The 14,724-nt window shown below is 42.0% G+C and overlaps 2 protein-coding genes across 4 annotated transcripts; one reads left to right on the top strand and one right to left on the bottom strand.

Moving 5' to 3' along the window:
• Window positions 1-2,585: 2,585 nt before the first annotated feature.
• LOC133891597 (probable receptor-like protein kinase At1g30570) lies at window positions 2,586-6,448 on the top strand. 3 transcript variants are annotated; one of them, XM_062332324.1, is made up of 3 exons: window positions 2,586-2,910; window positions 3,107-5,780; window positions 6,265-6,448. In XM_062332324.1, exon 2 carries the CDS (start codon window positions 3,187-3,189, stop codon window positions 5,737-5,739), a length of 2,553 nt encoding a protein of 850 aa, XP_062188308.1. In that variant the 5' UTR covers window positions 2,586-2,910; window positions 3,107-3,186; the 3' UTR covers window positions 5,740-5,780; window positions 6,265-6,448. The 3 variants fall into 3 exon arrangements, with proteins under 3 accessions (XP_062188308.1, XP_062188307.1, XP_062188306.1); XM_062332323.1 differs by having other exon boundaries at window positions 6,261-6,448; XM_062332322.1 differs by lacking the exon at window positions 6,265-6,448 and having other exon boundaries at window positions 3,107-5,883.
• Window positions 6,354-7,586, bottom strand: LOC133891598 (photosystem II 10 kDa polypeptide, chloroplastic-like). Its single transcript, XM_062332325.1, has 4 exons — window positions 7,304-7,586; window positions 6,949-7,006; window positions 6,812-6,867; window positions 6,354-6,514 (listed from the first exon to the last, which is right to left on the bottom strand). Exons 1-4 carry the CDS (start codon window positions 7,344-7,346, stop codon window positions 6,354-6,356), a joined length of 318 nt encoding a protein of 105 aa, XP_062188309.1. The 5' UTR covers window positions 7,347-7,586.
• Between the last annotated feature and the right edge of the window lie 7,138 nt (window positions 7,587-14,724).

The following is a 14,724-nucleotide window of genomic DNA, read 5'->3' as shown; positions in this document are numbered from 1 at the left end:
CTTGATATTGGTTAAGTGAAGTTATTAGCTTGCTACTCTTGGTAGTTGATAACATCTAACCAGTCTTTGTTGATTAGAGGTGTCTTAGTGAGCTCTTAGATTTCTTGTGGAAGTTCCAAGAAGAACGATGTACTTGGTTTGATGTCTACTAATCTAGAGATGAAGAAGTGGCAATAATGAGAGAGCACTTAAGTCTTGGTGGCTTAAGGGATAGCAATATCCTTGTTGGATGCTCTAATAAAGATCAGGGGGAGTGCCAACTCCTCGATAACTCAAAAAAAATTGATGTTTTCTTATCTATCTCTTTACTTTCCCGTATTTACCTTAAGTATTTATACTATTGCAAGCTTTCAAATTCTATATTTACTTTGTGTTCTACCTTACTTGATTACTTGCTTGATCATGTAGAATTCGATAGAAGTAATTTTTAATTAGATCATTCACCTTGTCTTGAACTATTCGATCCTTTCATCTAGCCCGATAAAAGATCGAGTCAAGCTCGAGTGAGCCTACGATAGCGGCCAAGCTTGGGGTCGGTCTCGAGCCCGGCTTAAGTTCGGCTCGTCTAAGCTCGATAATGGAAGAAACCATCAATAGGTCTTGCCATCTTGGTTGATTGTTGTGACATGATAGGTAGTTTGAGGATGATCTATTCCTTCTAATGCTTGCAATGTCTCCTTAGACTTAAAAAGATATACATAAGAAAAGTCATGACTATATAGATTTGGTAGGGTAGCAAAACTCAAATAAAAAGTATAATACTTATTAATTCGAGTTTTATTGAGCTCGAGCATGCGATGCCCACTAGTCTTAACCTAAGTTCGAGTTTGAATTGTTTGAGATAGAGTCTAGCTGAAATATATCAAACTCGACGTGAGCTTTGAGTTTTTTTTTTAATTTTTTGTCGGCCCTAGTTGTACAGGTGCAGGTGTATCTCCCTTGACAAATTTCAGACGCATATACTGAAATACAGTATCATGGCCCGATGGGACTGAATTTTACTGCTGCAACCGAGCTAAGCTAGCGTCCGTCCGGCGGTCGGCGCGATGCCGCGCCAATGCTTCCTGACTCTAGTCTGAGAAAGCGACATGTGCTCTTCGAGGGATGAGGATCGCTAATGTCACGCACCGTCGCTAACATATAGGATGGTATTCACGTGTCAGCGCCAAAATCTTCGTAACATTAACGTAATTAAATTCAGATTTAGGGAGCCTCGCTTTACAGTCCAGAGCTCGGTTTTTTAAGTTTAATTCAGCTGCAAATAGTACTACCGCCAACCGATCCGCCGGAGGCGCCGCGAAAACGAAATGAAATCCTTGCACCATCGCCATCATCATCCAGCTAGCAGCTGAGCTGAGCGCATCTCGTTCAAGGTTTACGTTACCGACCGGTCTCCGGTCACAGAGCTCGGGCGGTAACCGAAAATACGCGATAACCGCGGTTACTGATTAAAATTTCAAAAAAATTCGGAGAAAATTCATTTGGCAAAATTTGAATTTTGGAAAAAAAATCGCGATTTTGGAATAAAAATTCGGAGAAAATGTTCGGTTACCGAGCGATTTTCTCGCATTTTTGAATTGGTCGGTTACCGAGCGGTTTGGGTCGGTAACCGCTCGGTTTTCTCGATTTATCGAGCGGTTTTCTCGAATTTCAGCGCAGTTCAACAAAAAACCTAAAAAAGGGCTCAACCTTGTAAAATCAATAACTAATTCATCTGAGCTTCAAATCAATTGAAACAAATTTTGTTGGCTTCCTTGTAACATGATCTACATGATAAAAGTATTTATACTCATAAAAAGTTCAAAATTTTCTGTGAGAAATTTTATTTGTTAAACCAAGTTAAATGCATAGTTTACTCTTTGCTAATCCAAAAATCATGAAACTAATTTTGTTAGTCTTCTTACATGATCCTATGTCTTTTAAAAATACATGAACTCATGAATTAGTTATTGTAACATGCATGATTGTGTAAATGTGTTGCGACTAGATTAATTCATAACTGACCCATCACACCTTAAAAATTAGTGAAACCACTTTCATTAGCTTATTTATACTACGATGTACATAGAAAAAATAATAGTAGACATGAAAAAGTTAATTACAATGTTGTTTCTTAACATATTCACTTTATGCTTCTGAACTTTGTAAAAATTATAGAGAATTTAATAAAACTCTAAATAAAGTGAAATCAATTTTAAAGATTCTCTTAAAATACGTTTTATACAAGAAAAATATGTGTTTGCATGTTACACTTTTCCTTAACATGAGTTAATAACTGAGCCGTACGCTTCAATTTTTTCATTTTTTTAAACTTTCTCCCTATAGAATATGATGCAAACGACATTATTTTTTTAAAAAAATTAAACAGAAGGTCTTAGAATTGTGTCTAGTTTTTTTAAAAGATTTTTCCTGATTTTTTTGAATTTAAATTTTGATTACTGTTCGGTTTTTGAAATCGGATCGGATCGAGAAATTCGGTAACCGCGATTTTTGAATGATTACCGATGGTTTTGTACCCCTGATCTCGTTCCGTTTCACACAGTGACGGACAGCCTACAGGCCCGCACCTGATGTGGGTGGGATGCAAATCAAATCAAATCAAATCCAGCAGAATGGCAATCCCCCTCCCTCTCCCCTCCCCTGCGGATATGTCTCGCTGTCTGCCCCCAATTTAATGCGAGCCTGCAGCGCACCTAAATTATTGCTCTTGTTAGTATGAGTATCCTCCTCTTCTTCTTCAGGTCCCGTTGATCAGGGGTTTGCCATTTGTTGAGTCAGACACTCAGACTGCGATTCCAAACTCCAAGGTCTCTCTCCCCTGGACTGTTGCTTCTTGTGGCGGCGCCCGTGATCCCGGCTGCTGAAGCCTGGTGTGCAAGAATCAAGAGGCACGTCTCCAGAATCTCTCAGGTGAGTGGAAACAACAATCCAAAATCGCTTCCTTTTCTCCGTTCGTCGCTTTGATTCGGAGAAAGTTGTGGTTTTTTCTTCTCTTCTTCCATGTTCTTGATCTTGCTCTTCTATGCTTAACCTTGGTTCTCCCGTTTCTTCTCGATTTTTTTTTCTATAGATATAGAGGATAATGCTGATTTCGTTACGCTCGCAGGTTGCAGTTTCTTGGCCTAGGAGAGATCCTGGTGATTCTACTAGGGTTTAATCCCTCAAAATTGCGGCTCCAAGAGAAAGATGAAATCTTTTACATTCTTGCTGCTGATTATTGTGGTGTTCTTGACCCCGGAGAATGTGCGAGCGCAATCGAAACCAGTTCTGATCAACTGCGGCTCGGATTCCAGCACTGATGTCGATGGCAGGACATGGGTGGGGGACTCCCATCCTGTCGGCAGCAACTTCACACTCACCTTGCCCGGAGCCATTGCCCCAGCTCCAGAAAATGATGGAGATGAGGTGTACAGGAATCTCTACAAGACTGCACGCGTCTTCAATGTTACGTCGAGCTACAAGTTCGGCATTGCCGCTGGAAGCTACTTCCTCAGGCTCCATTTCAGTCAGCTGTTCACCAATCTCAGTGCCAATGAATCGGTTTTCGATGTCACGGCTAATGGTCTGAAGCTGCTTTCCAAGTGCAATGTCCCTGGAGAAATCTATTGGAGAAACTCCAAGATCAATTCCACCAGCAACATCATTGTGAAAGAGTACCTTCTCAATGTGACCTCTGGGAAGTTGGAAGTTGAGTTTGCTCCTGATGCTGGGTCATTTGCCTTCACCAATGCCATGGAGGTTGTGCCTGTGCCTGGCAACTCAATTTTTGATTCAGTTAACAAGGTGGGTGGTATTGAGTTGAAGGGCCCGTTTAGACTCGAGGGCAGCGGCATTGAAACGATGTATAGGGTATGTGTGGGAGGCGGCAAAATTGAAAGGAAGGAGGATCCTCGCTTATGGAGGAAGTGGGATCCAGATGAGCATTTCATATTCTCTCTGAATGCTGCTCATGCCATTGCAAATTCTTCCAACATAAGTTATGTCCCAAGTGATGATTCTACATCTGCGCCTCTGAGGCTCTATGAGACTGCCAGGGTGACGACAGAGAATTTCGTCATGGACAAGAAATTCAATGTGTCATGGAGATTTAACATAGACCCTGACTTTGATTACTTGGTCAGGCTTCATTTCTGTGAGCTGGAGTACGATAAGGCCGAGCAACGGAAGTTCAAGATCTACATAAATAGCAAGACTGCTGCAGAGAACTATGATGTGTTTGCGAGAGCTGGGGGGAAGAACAAGGCTTTTCATGAGGACTTCCTTGATGCTGCCTCATCACAGACAGACACCCTTTGGGTTCAGTTGGGTTCTGAGTCCTCCTCAGCAGGTTCTGCAGCTAGTGATGCACTTTTGAATGGCATGGAGATCTTTAAGGTCAGTCGGGATGGAAACCTTGGCCATCCAACTATGAGGATTGGGGTTATTGGTGGTGGCACGGTGAAACCTAAACGGAGCCCCAAATGGGTACTGATTGGTGCAGCTGTTGGTTTGGTAATTTCTATCTCAATTGCTGGTGGTGTTTATATCTGTTTTTATCTGCGACAGAAGAAAAATACTTCAGCTAACAAAGCCAAGGACAGCCCACCGGGTTGGCGGCCACTTGCGCTCCATGGTGCTACAGCAATGGCTACAAATGCCCGCTCCTCCCCGATTCTTCACACAACTGGAACATTTGGAAGCTGCCGGATGGGCAGGCAGTTCAGTATTGCAGAAATTAGAACAGCCACCATGAACTTTGATGAGTCCTTGGTGATTGGAATGGGTGGTTTTGGCAAGGTCTACAAGGGTGAAATGGAAGATGGCACTCTGGTTGCAATTAAGAGGGGCCACACACAATCTCAGCAGGGTGTCAAGGAATTCGAAACTGAGATTGAGATGCTCTCAAGGTTGCGACACCGGCACCTCGTGCCCTTGATTGGCTATTGTGACGAACAAAATGAGATGATCTTAGTTTATGAGCACATGGCAAATGGCACCTTGAGGAGCCATCTTTATGGAAGTGACCTTCCTGCTCTTACATGGAATCAAAGGCTTGAAATATGTATTGGAGCAGCACGGGGGCTTCACTACCTTCACACTGGACTTGAGAGGGGCATAATTCACAGGGATGTCAAGACTACCAATATTTTGCTAGATGGCAGTTTTGTTGTGAAGATGGCAGATTTTGGTATCTCAAAAGATGGTCCGCCATTGGATCATACTCACGTTAGTACTGCTGTAAAAGGGAGTTTTGGTTACCTTGATCCAGAGTACTTTAGGAGACAACAGTTAACTCAAAGTTCAGATGTGTACTCTTTTGGTGTTGTACTATTTGAAGTGCTATGTGCTCGACCAGTCATAAACCCGACCTTGCCTAGGGATCAGATAAACCTTGCTGATTGGGCTCTCAAGTGGAAAAGGCAGAACTTACTTGAGACCATAATCGACTCTCGGTTATATGGAAATTACACAACCGAGTCCGTCAAACAATTCAGTGAGATAGCAGAAAAATGCCTTGTGGATGAGGGGAGGAGCCGGCCTTCAATGGGTGAAGTCCTGTGGAACCTAGAGAGTGCTTTGCAGTTGCACCAAGCTCATCTGCAAAGTGCAACTGCCAATGATCTATCAGGACGTGAACTTCAGCTCTCTGCTGCATCTACTAATATAGGGTTCATCGAAGAAGTAGAGGAATCCGCTCATGCAGACTGTCAGGATGCAGATGACGAAACTGTCGATGTCAAAATTGAGGAGCCATGCTGAGGAAGGGCTGTTGAATTGGTGGTCCCAAGCAACTGAATAGGGTGAGTGTCCAATTAACAGCATGCTCAGATGCACTGCCATCTGCAGTATTGTAAACACCATATATGGTTGTCCCAACAATATACTGAATTTTTTTTAGTTCAATGGGGTTGATTCTTTCGTTTCTTGTAGTTTGTACTTCTGCTGATGTAGAAAGTGCTAAATGAAGTCAATTTCATTGATTATTTCGTAATACCGTGGAAAAATGTGTAAAACATGTGTTGGTTATTTCCTTGGCGTTAGGTTTAATGTTTTGGTTCAGACGATCTTTGTGTACCCTATACACGGCCTTGTTAGCTGAAGCCATAGTTTTCTTTGGCTTAGTGAATTTCCTCAGATTATCACATTGTACAGCACATAACAACATTACTTATTTATGGATTTTTTATTCACATATCGTATGGATTCTAGAGACATAACTGGGTACAGATCTATTCTAAACTATGTAACACTGCATGGTACATAACTTAAATTTGCTGCAGCCAGGCTTCAAGAAGACAATGCACTAGTATTGTAGACAAGAAGAGCACCACCCAGCAAAATTCCAGCAAGAGTGACTGCCCAGAGCAACAACCCTATCTTTCCTGCATAAACCAAGGGAGGAAGGTTATATGTGCCATGAGGATTGAAACATCTGAAATTTTTAATGCAGCAGTGAGCACTTCAAGATTGTTATTTTGAGAGAGTTTTCTGTGCATACCTCCAATGTAAACGTTACCACTTGGAGACCATTCTTCTGGGTTACAAGGAAAAGATTGATCTCATTAAAATTGAAGGATATAGATGGATTATGAATGCTATTCTGGTCTCATTTCATTTTTGTTTCCGTTTCAATGCTATTCTGGTCACAATTTCTTGCTGAAGAGTACAGTAGGTAGACCTTTCCCTTCTTACCAGATCTGTGTAATCTTGTATTTCTACATTTTTTGGAGTAATTTTCTAGCAGTAATATCAGGATTGTGTTTGGACTGAGATTTGGCCTTATATAAAAAAAAGTTGGTGATGTTGGCTGTTGATCCGGGGTGAATTTTACCTGTACCCATCAACATTTGCTCCGTATTTGCTGACAAACTGGTAGACGCCCTTCCCCTGATCAAAATGGAACAATATTAAGTGATGGTTATGCTTTTTTCTGTTGGTTTTCTCTTTATCTGCAACCACAACACTGACCTTGGCTGGCCTTCAGATGCGTCAACACCGCTCTTCAAGTTCAATCCTCCTGTAGGCCCTGTATATTAACATGAAAAAAAAAGTTTGTAAGTATTCAATTCAATGACAGTGCTGTATGGAGAATGCCAGCCAGTACACTAGTACTATTTCTTGCTTTATTCTATAAGATTCTTTAGAGATCCACTTGTAAGAATGGTATGCATATATTTTCTCAAAAATAAAAAAAGTTTCCTCCAAAAAAGAATTGTATGCGTATGCATGCATGAAGCAAGGAGCAACACGTTTACTGTGTCAGATACTTCAGCTTAATATCTATATTTTAATTTCGATGATAGATTCTGTTTCATGTACTGACCGAAAGGCTGAGAAGTCTGGATCTTCTTTGCTTTGTTGGCCATTACTCTTGAAGGATGATGATCTTGCTGGTGGCTGGATGCCTCGGAACCTCGATGGATCCGACAATGGAGATGGAAATGGTTTCGGAACCAAAGAGACCATGACAGAGGCTGCCATGTTTGTATGACTCAGACACCAGCTCTTCCTTTTGCTGTCAATCTTTCTTTCTTTTTTCTTGGTTAATTCATGTGCAATGCTTGCTTTAAATACAAGAAGGCAGGTTAGAAGTAGCAGCAAAAATACGAGAAGGCAGGTTAGAAGTAGCAGCAAGTGAGTAAGCTCCGTTTGACAAGTGTCAGTTGCTATGTGGTGCCGTAGACCCATGGGCCACTGTTGTTTGATCAATCTTTGTCCTTCACATGACTAACTGAAGATGGTGGAATTTGAAGGAAACATCTAGCTGGTGAACGGATAATCCAGAGATCTGCTTGCTTTCTCCCCTGACTGAGATTTTTTTTTTGTTGTTTTGTGAGTAAATTTTGCTAGGTGCAAATTCGGAATATTTTATCCTGTAAAGAGTTTCATAAATCCATTTCAATATTTTTATGTCTTGCTTGTCGTAGTGTCGTGGACTTGTTTGTAGTTGTTAGACTGTGTTAGGCTACTCGGTCATGTGGTCCATACCTGTGATTGTCCCAAATATTCCACACTGGCATGGTATCAACCACGATCGCTCCTATGACCGCACCCTTCCGCTAAACCCTAACCATAGGTTGCCGCCACCCCGTTCCCTCCTGCTTCCATGCCTGGCGATGAAGCCATGACCGCCGCATGCCGCGACCAAGAGGCCACCACCACCACACGCCATGAGCAGGAAGCTACCATCGCCGCACATCATGAGCAGGAGGCCTTCACCACCGCCATTGCCTCTCTCCACATGCAAGCCTACGACGACCTCAACATCAAGGTGCTCGTCCCCGTCGTCCTTGACCTCGCTTCCCTAAACTACACCAAGTGGCATGGTCTTTTCCTCATCACCCTTGGCAAATATGCCTTCTTTCACCATGTTCTCTTAGATGTCGCCCGTCTTGACACCATCGACTAGGTCTTGATGGATTATCTCATCATCTCGTAGCTCTATGGAACCATACCCGTCGAGCTCCTTGAGATCGTGATGACTCCCTCCTCCATGTTGCGGCTTGTATGGATGGGCCTTGAGCAATGGTTCATCGTCAACAAGGAGACGCTACCCAATACCTAGATGTGGAATACCGCAACTTCGTCCATGGCACCCTCTCCATCTTCGACTATTGCCACAAACTAAAGAGCATGGACGATGCCCTTAGTGACTTGGGTGAACTAGTGCATGACCGTACCCTCGATATATCCGTCTTATGCGGCATGGAAAAGAATTTTGCTTACATGACTGCCTTGCTGAGGTGGTAAAATATGTTTCTCTTGTTCATCGAGGTCTGTTCTAACCTATTAATTGAAGAAATCACGATGGCATCGTGCTCGTCCGTGCCCTCGACCATGTTTGTCGCCACCACCCCCGTCGGGAACAGGAGTACATATGGCAGCTCTAGCAGGGGTGGGATCAATGCCTCTGGCAATCGCACCATGGGTGCGCCCCAGAGCGCCCCCTCCAACAGCACCGATGGTGGAGGTAGCTCCAACCATCGTCATTGTCATGGCGACGATGACGGTGGCAAGACCATCAACAAAAATAATAGCATGGGTGGAGACTTTGAGGGAGGCAACTCTGGATGGCTGCCCACTTTCTACAACCCCTAGACCGACACCATCCAGGTGTGGCTCGGGCAGCTTCACCCAAGCCAAGCGCACATCCTCCTTGGCCCGCGCACCCCTAGCATGTTGCCCCAACCACATCCCAGTGGTGCTCCCTAGCCGCACACACTAGCGGTCGGCCAACTCCAAGCAAGTTACATGACGTTGCTGGTTGCATACCCACCGCCTGCATTATGGCCTCCTTAGGCTACTCATGATTTATGCCGTCCAGTTTTGGCTCATGGAATCAACAACCATTGGTGAACTCCTTCAACACCATGACTCCTGCTCCCCCACCATCCACCGACTAGTACATGGACTCTGGTGTAACTTCACACATGAGGTCGAACATCAGTAACCTCTCTGGTTCCCATCCACTTAATTCCTTCACTCCTTAAACCATCATTGTGAATGACAGGTCACTGCTACCTATCATCTCCACTGGTTCCACTTGTTTTGGTCCCTTTTACCTTAACAATATTCTAGTCACTCTATAACTTATTAAGAATCTTATTTCAGTTTATCAGTTTACTATTGGCAACAACTATTCCATTGAGTTTGACCTTGCTAGCCTTTCTGTGAAGGATTTTCATTTCAGGAATGTGATTGTGAGGTGTAATAGCTTCGAACCCCTCTACCCCTTGTGTTTGTTGGTGTCTGCCTCCTCTTCATGTGCTCTTCACTGGCGCCTTCACCTCACTTTGGCATCACCACTTTGGTCACCTTAGCCATGAGACCGTCTCTAGACTTGCTAGTGCATCCGCTATTACTTGTAATAATGACACTTCTAACATTGTTTGTCACGCGTGCAAGCTTGGTCACCATGTGTGCCTACCTTTTATTACTTCACAGTCTCGTACTCTCAACAATTTCAATTTAGTTCATTGTGATCTTTGGACCTTGCCTATCGCCAGTGTGTCCGATTACAAATGCTACTTAGTTATTCTTGATGATTGCTCTAACCGTCTATGGACGTTTCCTTTGCGCCTAAAGTCAGATACTCTTGCCACTATCTCTCTTTTTTGTTCTTATGTGGCTACTCAATTTGGTGCCAAGATCAAGAGTGTTTAGTGTGACAATGAATGTGAATTTGACAACTCCATCGCTCGCACTTTCTTATGCACTTTCCTCACCCATGGCATCGCACTTCGCATGTCATGTCCATACACTTTTCAACAGAACGGCAAGGCCGAATGAATTATTCACTCCACCAAGAACATCATTTGGTGAAGGCCCTCATGCCGCTACCTACCTTCCCAATCTCCATCCCACAAAAACTCTAGATTTTTTAGTGTTGTTCCTTGCGCTTTTTGGTTTTCCTCCCACCTATTCACACCTTCATGTCTTTGACTGCAAGTGTTACCCCCAGCCTTTCTACCATTGCTCCACATAAGCTATCTCCCCGTTCCACCATGTTCGTATTCCACAGGTACCTGTCCGGCCATAAGGGATATTGATGCCTCGATCTCTCCTCCAATCGTGTCAGCATCTCTCGTCATATTACCTTAGACGAGTCGTCCTTCCCTTTTTTTGAACTTTCACACTACACTATCACACTTACTTTGATTTTCTATCAAAGTTTGATCACACACCGGTGCCTATTAGGCCACTGGCTATGCATATATAGGTGGTCCCCCCTCCCATGGTTAGGCGCATCGGGGTGCCTGCCATCGCACCTCCCGCGCTCAATGCCCGATGGTTGCCCCCCTCCTGGCATGGCACGCTCGTCGGTTCCTCCATAGGTCATGCGCATGCCCTTGCCAATGCCAACTACAACGCTCGATCATGCCCTCATCTGCGCCTACACCAGTCGTGGTGTCACCTCCCTTGGTGGGGCCTCCCCACCCTTGCCTGCCATTTTGTTTGACGCTGTGGTAGACATCATTTTGATTGCCTCTTCAGACAGTGTGCTCCGTTGGATGATCACCTTTCTCCAAAAGGATTTTCCTATGAAGGATCTTGGTTAGCTTCACCATTTTCTAGTTATGTATGTGAGCAGTCGTGATGGCAGTCTATTCCTATCACGGTCGTGAAAATCGAACAACCTCACAACCTGTCTCTGAGCAGCTACCTTCCTGATCACCACCTAACTTGCCATGCCATTTTATATGTTCATCATTGTGTGGCATGCATGGTTGGTTCAGAAATTGGCTTCTCCTTGTGGTTATCTTGCTTTGTCTCTCAAGACAGTATACACAAGTGACTTGTCTAAAACTACAATAACATGAATTAATCGATTAATTGTATGTATGCATTTTGTATTTTTGGTGTGTAAATATCTGATGTTGTCATTGTTTGTTGCTCATTTGGTCATAGATGCAAGTGATCTCTGATTTAATACATGCCCTTAATTATATTCGTTTAATTTTTATCAGCTTGATTGGAAATGTCAGCTCCTGGTATTAGTGGATCTCACGTTAGTGGCACTATTGGTGGTATTGTTGTTTCACCGCCATCTGGCTTAGTAGCTCAATTGGAATCTCAAGATACTCATACTGATGATGTGGTTGAGATAGAGGATGTTGTTGTTGTTAGTAGTAAGAGGAAACTAAAATCTACTATTTAGCAAAAGTTTGATGGAATTAAAATAAATAATGCATGGAAAGCTAAATGCACCTGGTGTAAGAAACTTCTAGGAGGAGTGACAAGAAATGTTACCAAACATTTGCATGAGGCACCTTGAGATTTGTCAAGATCGAGTAGTTAGAAAGGGCTTAAAACAGTCTAGTCTTAAGTTAACAACAAACCCACAGAACGGGACAATTACTTTAGAGAAATATGTCTTTGATCAAGATGTTGCTAGGAAAGAACTTACACTAATGATATGTGTCAATGAGTACCCTTTATTTATTGTGGACCATGTTGTCTTTCGTAAGTTTTGTGCTGCATTGCAACCTTCATTCAAAGTGGTGACTCGAAACACAATTAGGAAGGTTGTCATGGATATGTATGTAGTGCAAAAGCATTATATCATGAAGTACTTTCAGCAATGCCAATCGTGTGTTGTCATTACCACAGACATGTGGACATCAAATCATCAGAGGAAAGGCTACATGACAGTGACAGCATATTACCTTGATGATGAGTGGAGGCTGAAAAGTTTCATTGTGAGGTAATATTGAAGCTTCTATAGCCATTGTTGTTTCTTATATCTTTTTATTGTTTTTTTAGCTTTACTGAAGTTTTCTATTTTGTAATTTGTAGGTTCATTTATGTTCTGAGCCCTCATACCACTGCAGTTATAACTGATGATCTTCATGAAGTTCTCTTAGATTGGTATATTGAGAGGAATCTGTCCACTATAACCCTTGATAATTGTAACACCAAGGATAATCTCATAGAGAAAATGACAGATAAATTGTCACTTGCCACTTATATGTTGAAGGGTAAATTGTTGCATATGTGTTATGCTGCACATATATTAAATCTAATTGTGAAATATGGAATGTATGTTTTGGAGAAGGGGATTGAGAAGGTTCGAGATAGTGTTGGATTTTGGGCAGCCACACCAAAAAGACATTAGAGGTTTGAAATAATGGCATCCTAAATGAACATTAAATATGAAAAAAGAATTGCTCTTGATTGTAAAACTAGATGGAATTCTACTTATATAACGCTTAGCACTATAGTAGGGTACCAAGAGGTCTTTGAACGCCTTGCTTAGCAAGATAAGTTATGTACTCCTTGTTGTCCAACTAAGGATGATTGGAAATTTGCTAAAAGAGCTTTGTGATAGATTGAAGATGTTTTATGATGTAACTGATTTACTGTCAGGCACTAGATATGTCACATCAAATCTTTTATTTCCCAAAATATGCAATGTTTATTTGGCTATTAGAAAATGGCAAGCTTGCAGCAACCCTAAGGTAGAAGAAATGGAAAAATTGATGAAAGAGAAATTTAATAAATATTGGTAAAATGTTCATGGTTTGATGGTTGTTGTTGTTGTCCTAGATTCTATGTACAAACTGTCATTGTTAAATGCTCTTTTCCTCAATATTAATAGGACAGAAAATGCAGCTAAGGAAGTTGTTGAAAAAGTTAGAGATTTGTTGTACATCTTAGTGTTGCAATACCAAGATACCATGGAGAGTATTGCAACAGCAGATGGTGATGATACTAAGAGTTAGTGTTGTTGCTCAAACTGAAGACGATGATGATTGGATTGGCACGTCCGATGAATACATAGCAAAGCAACCAGTTCTGATGTCTTCTTATATGCGCACAGAGTTGGATTTGTACTTGGAGCAGCCACTGGTACTTAGAACACAAGATTTGGACATCATACACCGGTGGAAACATGCAGGGCTCAAATATCCTACTTTGCGAAAGATTGCTTGAGATGTTATGGCAATTCTCATGATAGCAGTAGCATCTGAGTCAGTCTTTAGTACTAGCGGGAGGATAATTAGTCCATCTCTAAATAGTCTTACACCACAAATGGTAGAAGCACTTATGTGTATGCAAGCTTGGTCTCGAGCTAATATGTTAGATAAAAATAGTCTACATGCAACTCTATATTTCAATACTTCGGACAAACTAACATGTGTATGCACTAACTTGTGAACATTGTGTTATTAGGACATCAATCCACCTTTTCAAGTGCATTGAAGACTTGTCTTGAGGATGAAGAGGAAGAAATGGTAATATCGTTCTATAATTTTTTGTAAATTGTACGCTCCGGGGCACTTGAGCTCTGCATGCACGCGTGAGTAGCTACATGCACCCCGGCACGCTTCATACTACTATGAACGAGCGGCCATTAGCATCAGCGCTGCCGAGGAGCGAAACGAACGGAGTATTGGACGAGGGCTTGTTTGCATCTGTTAAGTATGTCTTTATACTATTCGAATGACGCCTAATGTCACCTTTCCGTTTCAGTTGCAGCAGCTTGTATTTACTCACATGTAATTGAGCACTTACATTTGCTAGCGTTGTTTGATCCTTAAAAGGAATGCCACGTAGTGCAGTTAAATCTACTTCAACTCTCTTATGACCGGCGTTGCACCTTCTATTAGAAACATCAATCATAATACCTTGATCAAGATAACTTTTATACTGCTTCCAAATACGTTGAACAGATCGAATGTGAACTCTAAATAGTTCAGCAACATCCTTGGTCACATGACACTTTAGTTTTCTATTTGTGTTTCTTGCTAATAATACTTGAAATATTTCTTTCCGTATTGCATTTGGTACATCTTTCTTGCTAGAAAAAACATTAGTGTTTTGTTTTAGATAAGGAACCATGGCTATCGGCAAAGGCGAGAGAGTAATAAGATAGAATAGAATACCAGTAGCATTTTCTATGGGTGGTTCCAAGTTCAAATCAATCCCACCTTCCGAAGTAGTATTATCTACGGCGTCAAAAACATATGTATTTAGATTGAATAGAATTGTTGCATGGCAAAAAAAAAAATTGTATTAATCTAAAATTAACAAAGAAAAAAAGATACCGTTGACATCTTCTATGGGTGGTTCCAAGTTCAAATAAATCCCACCTTCTATGTTCAAATCAATCCCATCTATAGTACAAAAGCATGTATATTTAGGTTGAAAAGAATTGTTGCACGGCAAAAAAGAGAGAGAGAGAGAGAGAGAGAGTTACCATTAGCTTCTTCTACGGCACGGCAAGAACATGTAGGTTCACAT

The sequence above is a fragment of the Phragmites australis genome, chromosome 14, assembly GCF_958298935.1.
Source record: "Phragmites australis chromosome 14, lpPhrAust1.1, whole genome shotgun sequence".
NCBI classification, from domain to species: Eukaryota; Viridiplantae; Streptophyta; class Magnoliopsida; order Poales; family Poaceae; genus Phragmites; species Phragmites australis.
The sequence above is the reverse complement of the archived record's forward strand: the minus strand, read 5'-3'. Positions and strand labels throughout refer to the sequence as shown.

Bases quoted from the DNA above. Each gene is read 5' to 3' on its own strand.
- LOC133891597 (XM_062332324.1), top strand. From the start codon at position 3,187: ATGAAATCTTTTACATTCTTGCTGCTGATTATTGTGGTGTTCTTGACC.
- LOC133891598 (XM_062332325.1), bottom strand. From the start codon at position 7,346: ATGGCCAACAAAGCAAAGAAGATCCAGACTTCTCAGCCTTTCG. The intron at 7,007-7,303 runs GTCAGTACATGA...GTTAATATACAG, and splicing joins CCAGACTTCTCAGCCTTTCG to GGCCTACAGGAGGATTGAAC. The intron at 6,515-6,811 runs GTAAAATTCACC...CTTGTAACCCAG, and splicing joins GCAAATGTTGATGGGTACAG to AAGAATGGTCTCCAAGTGGT.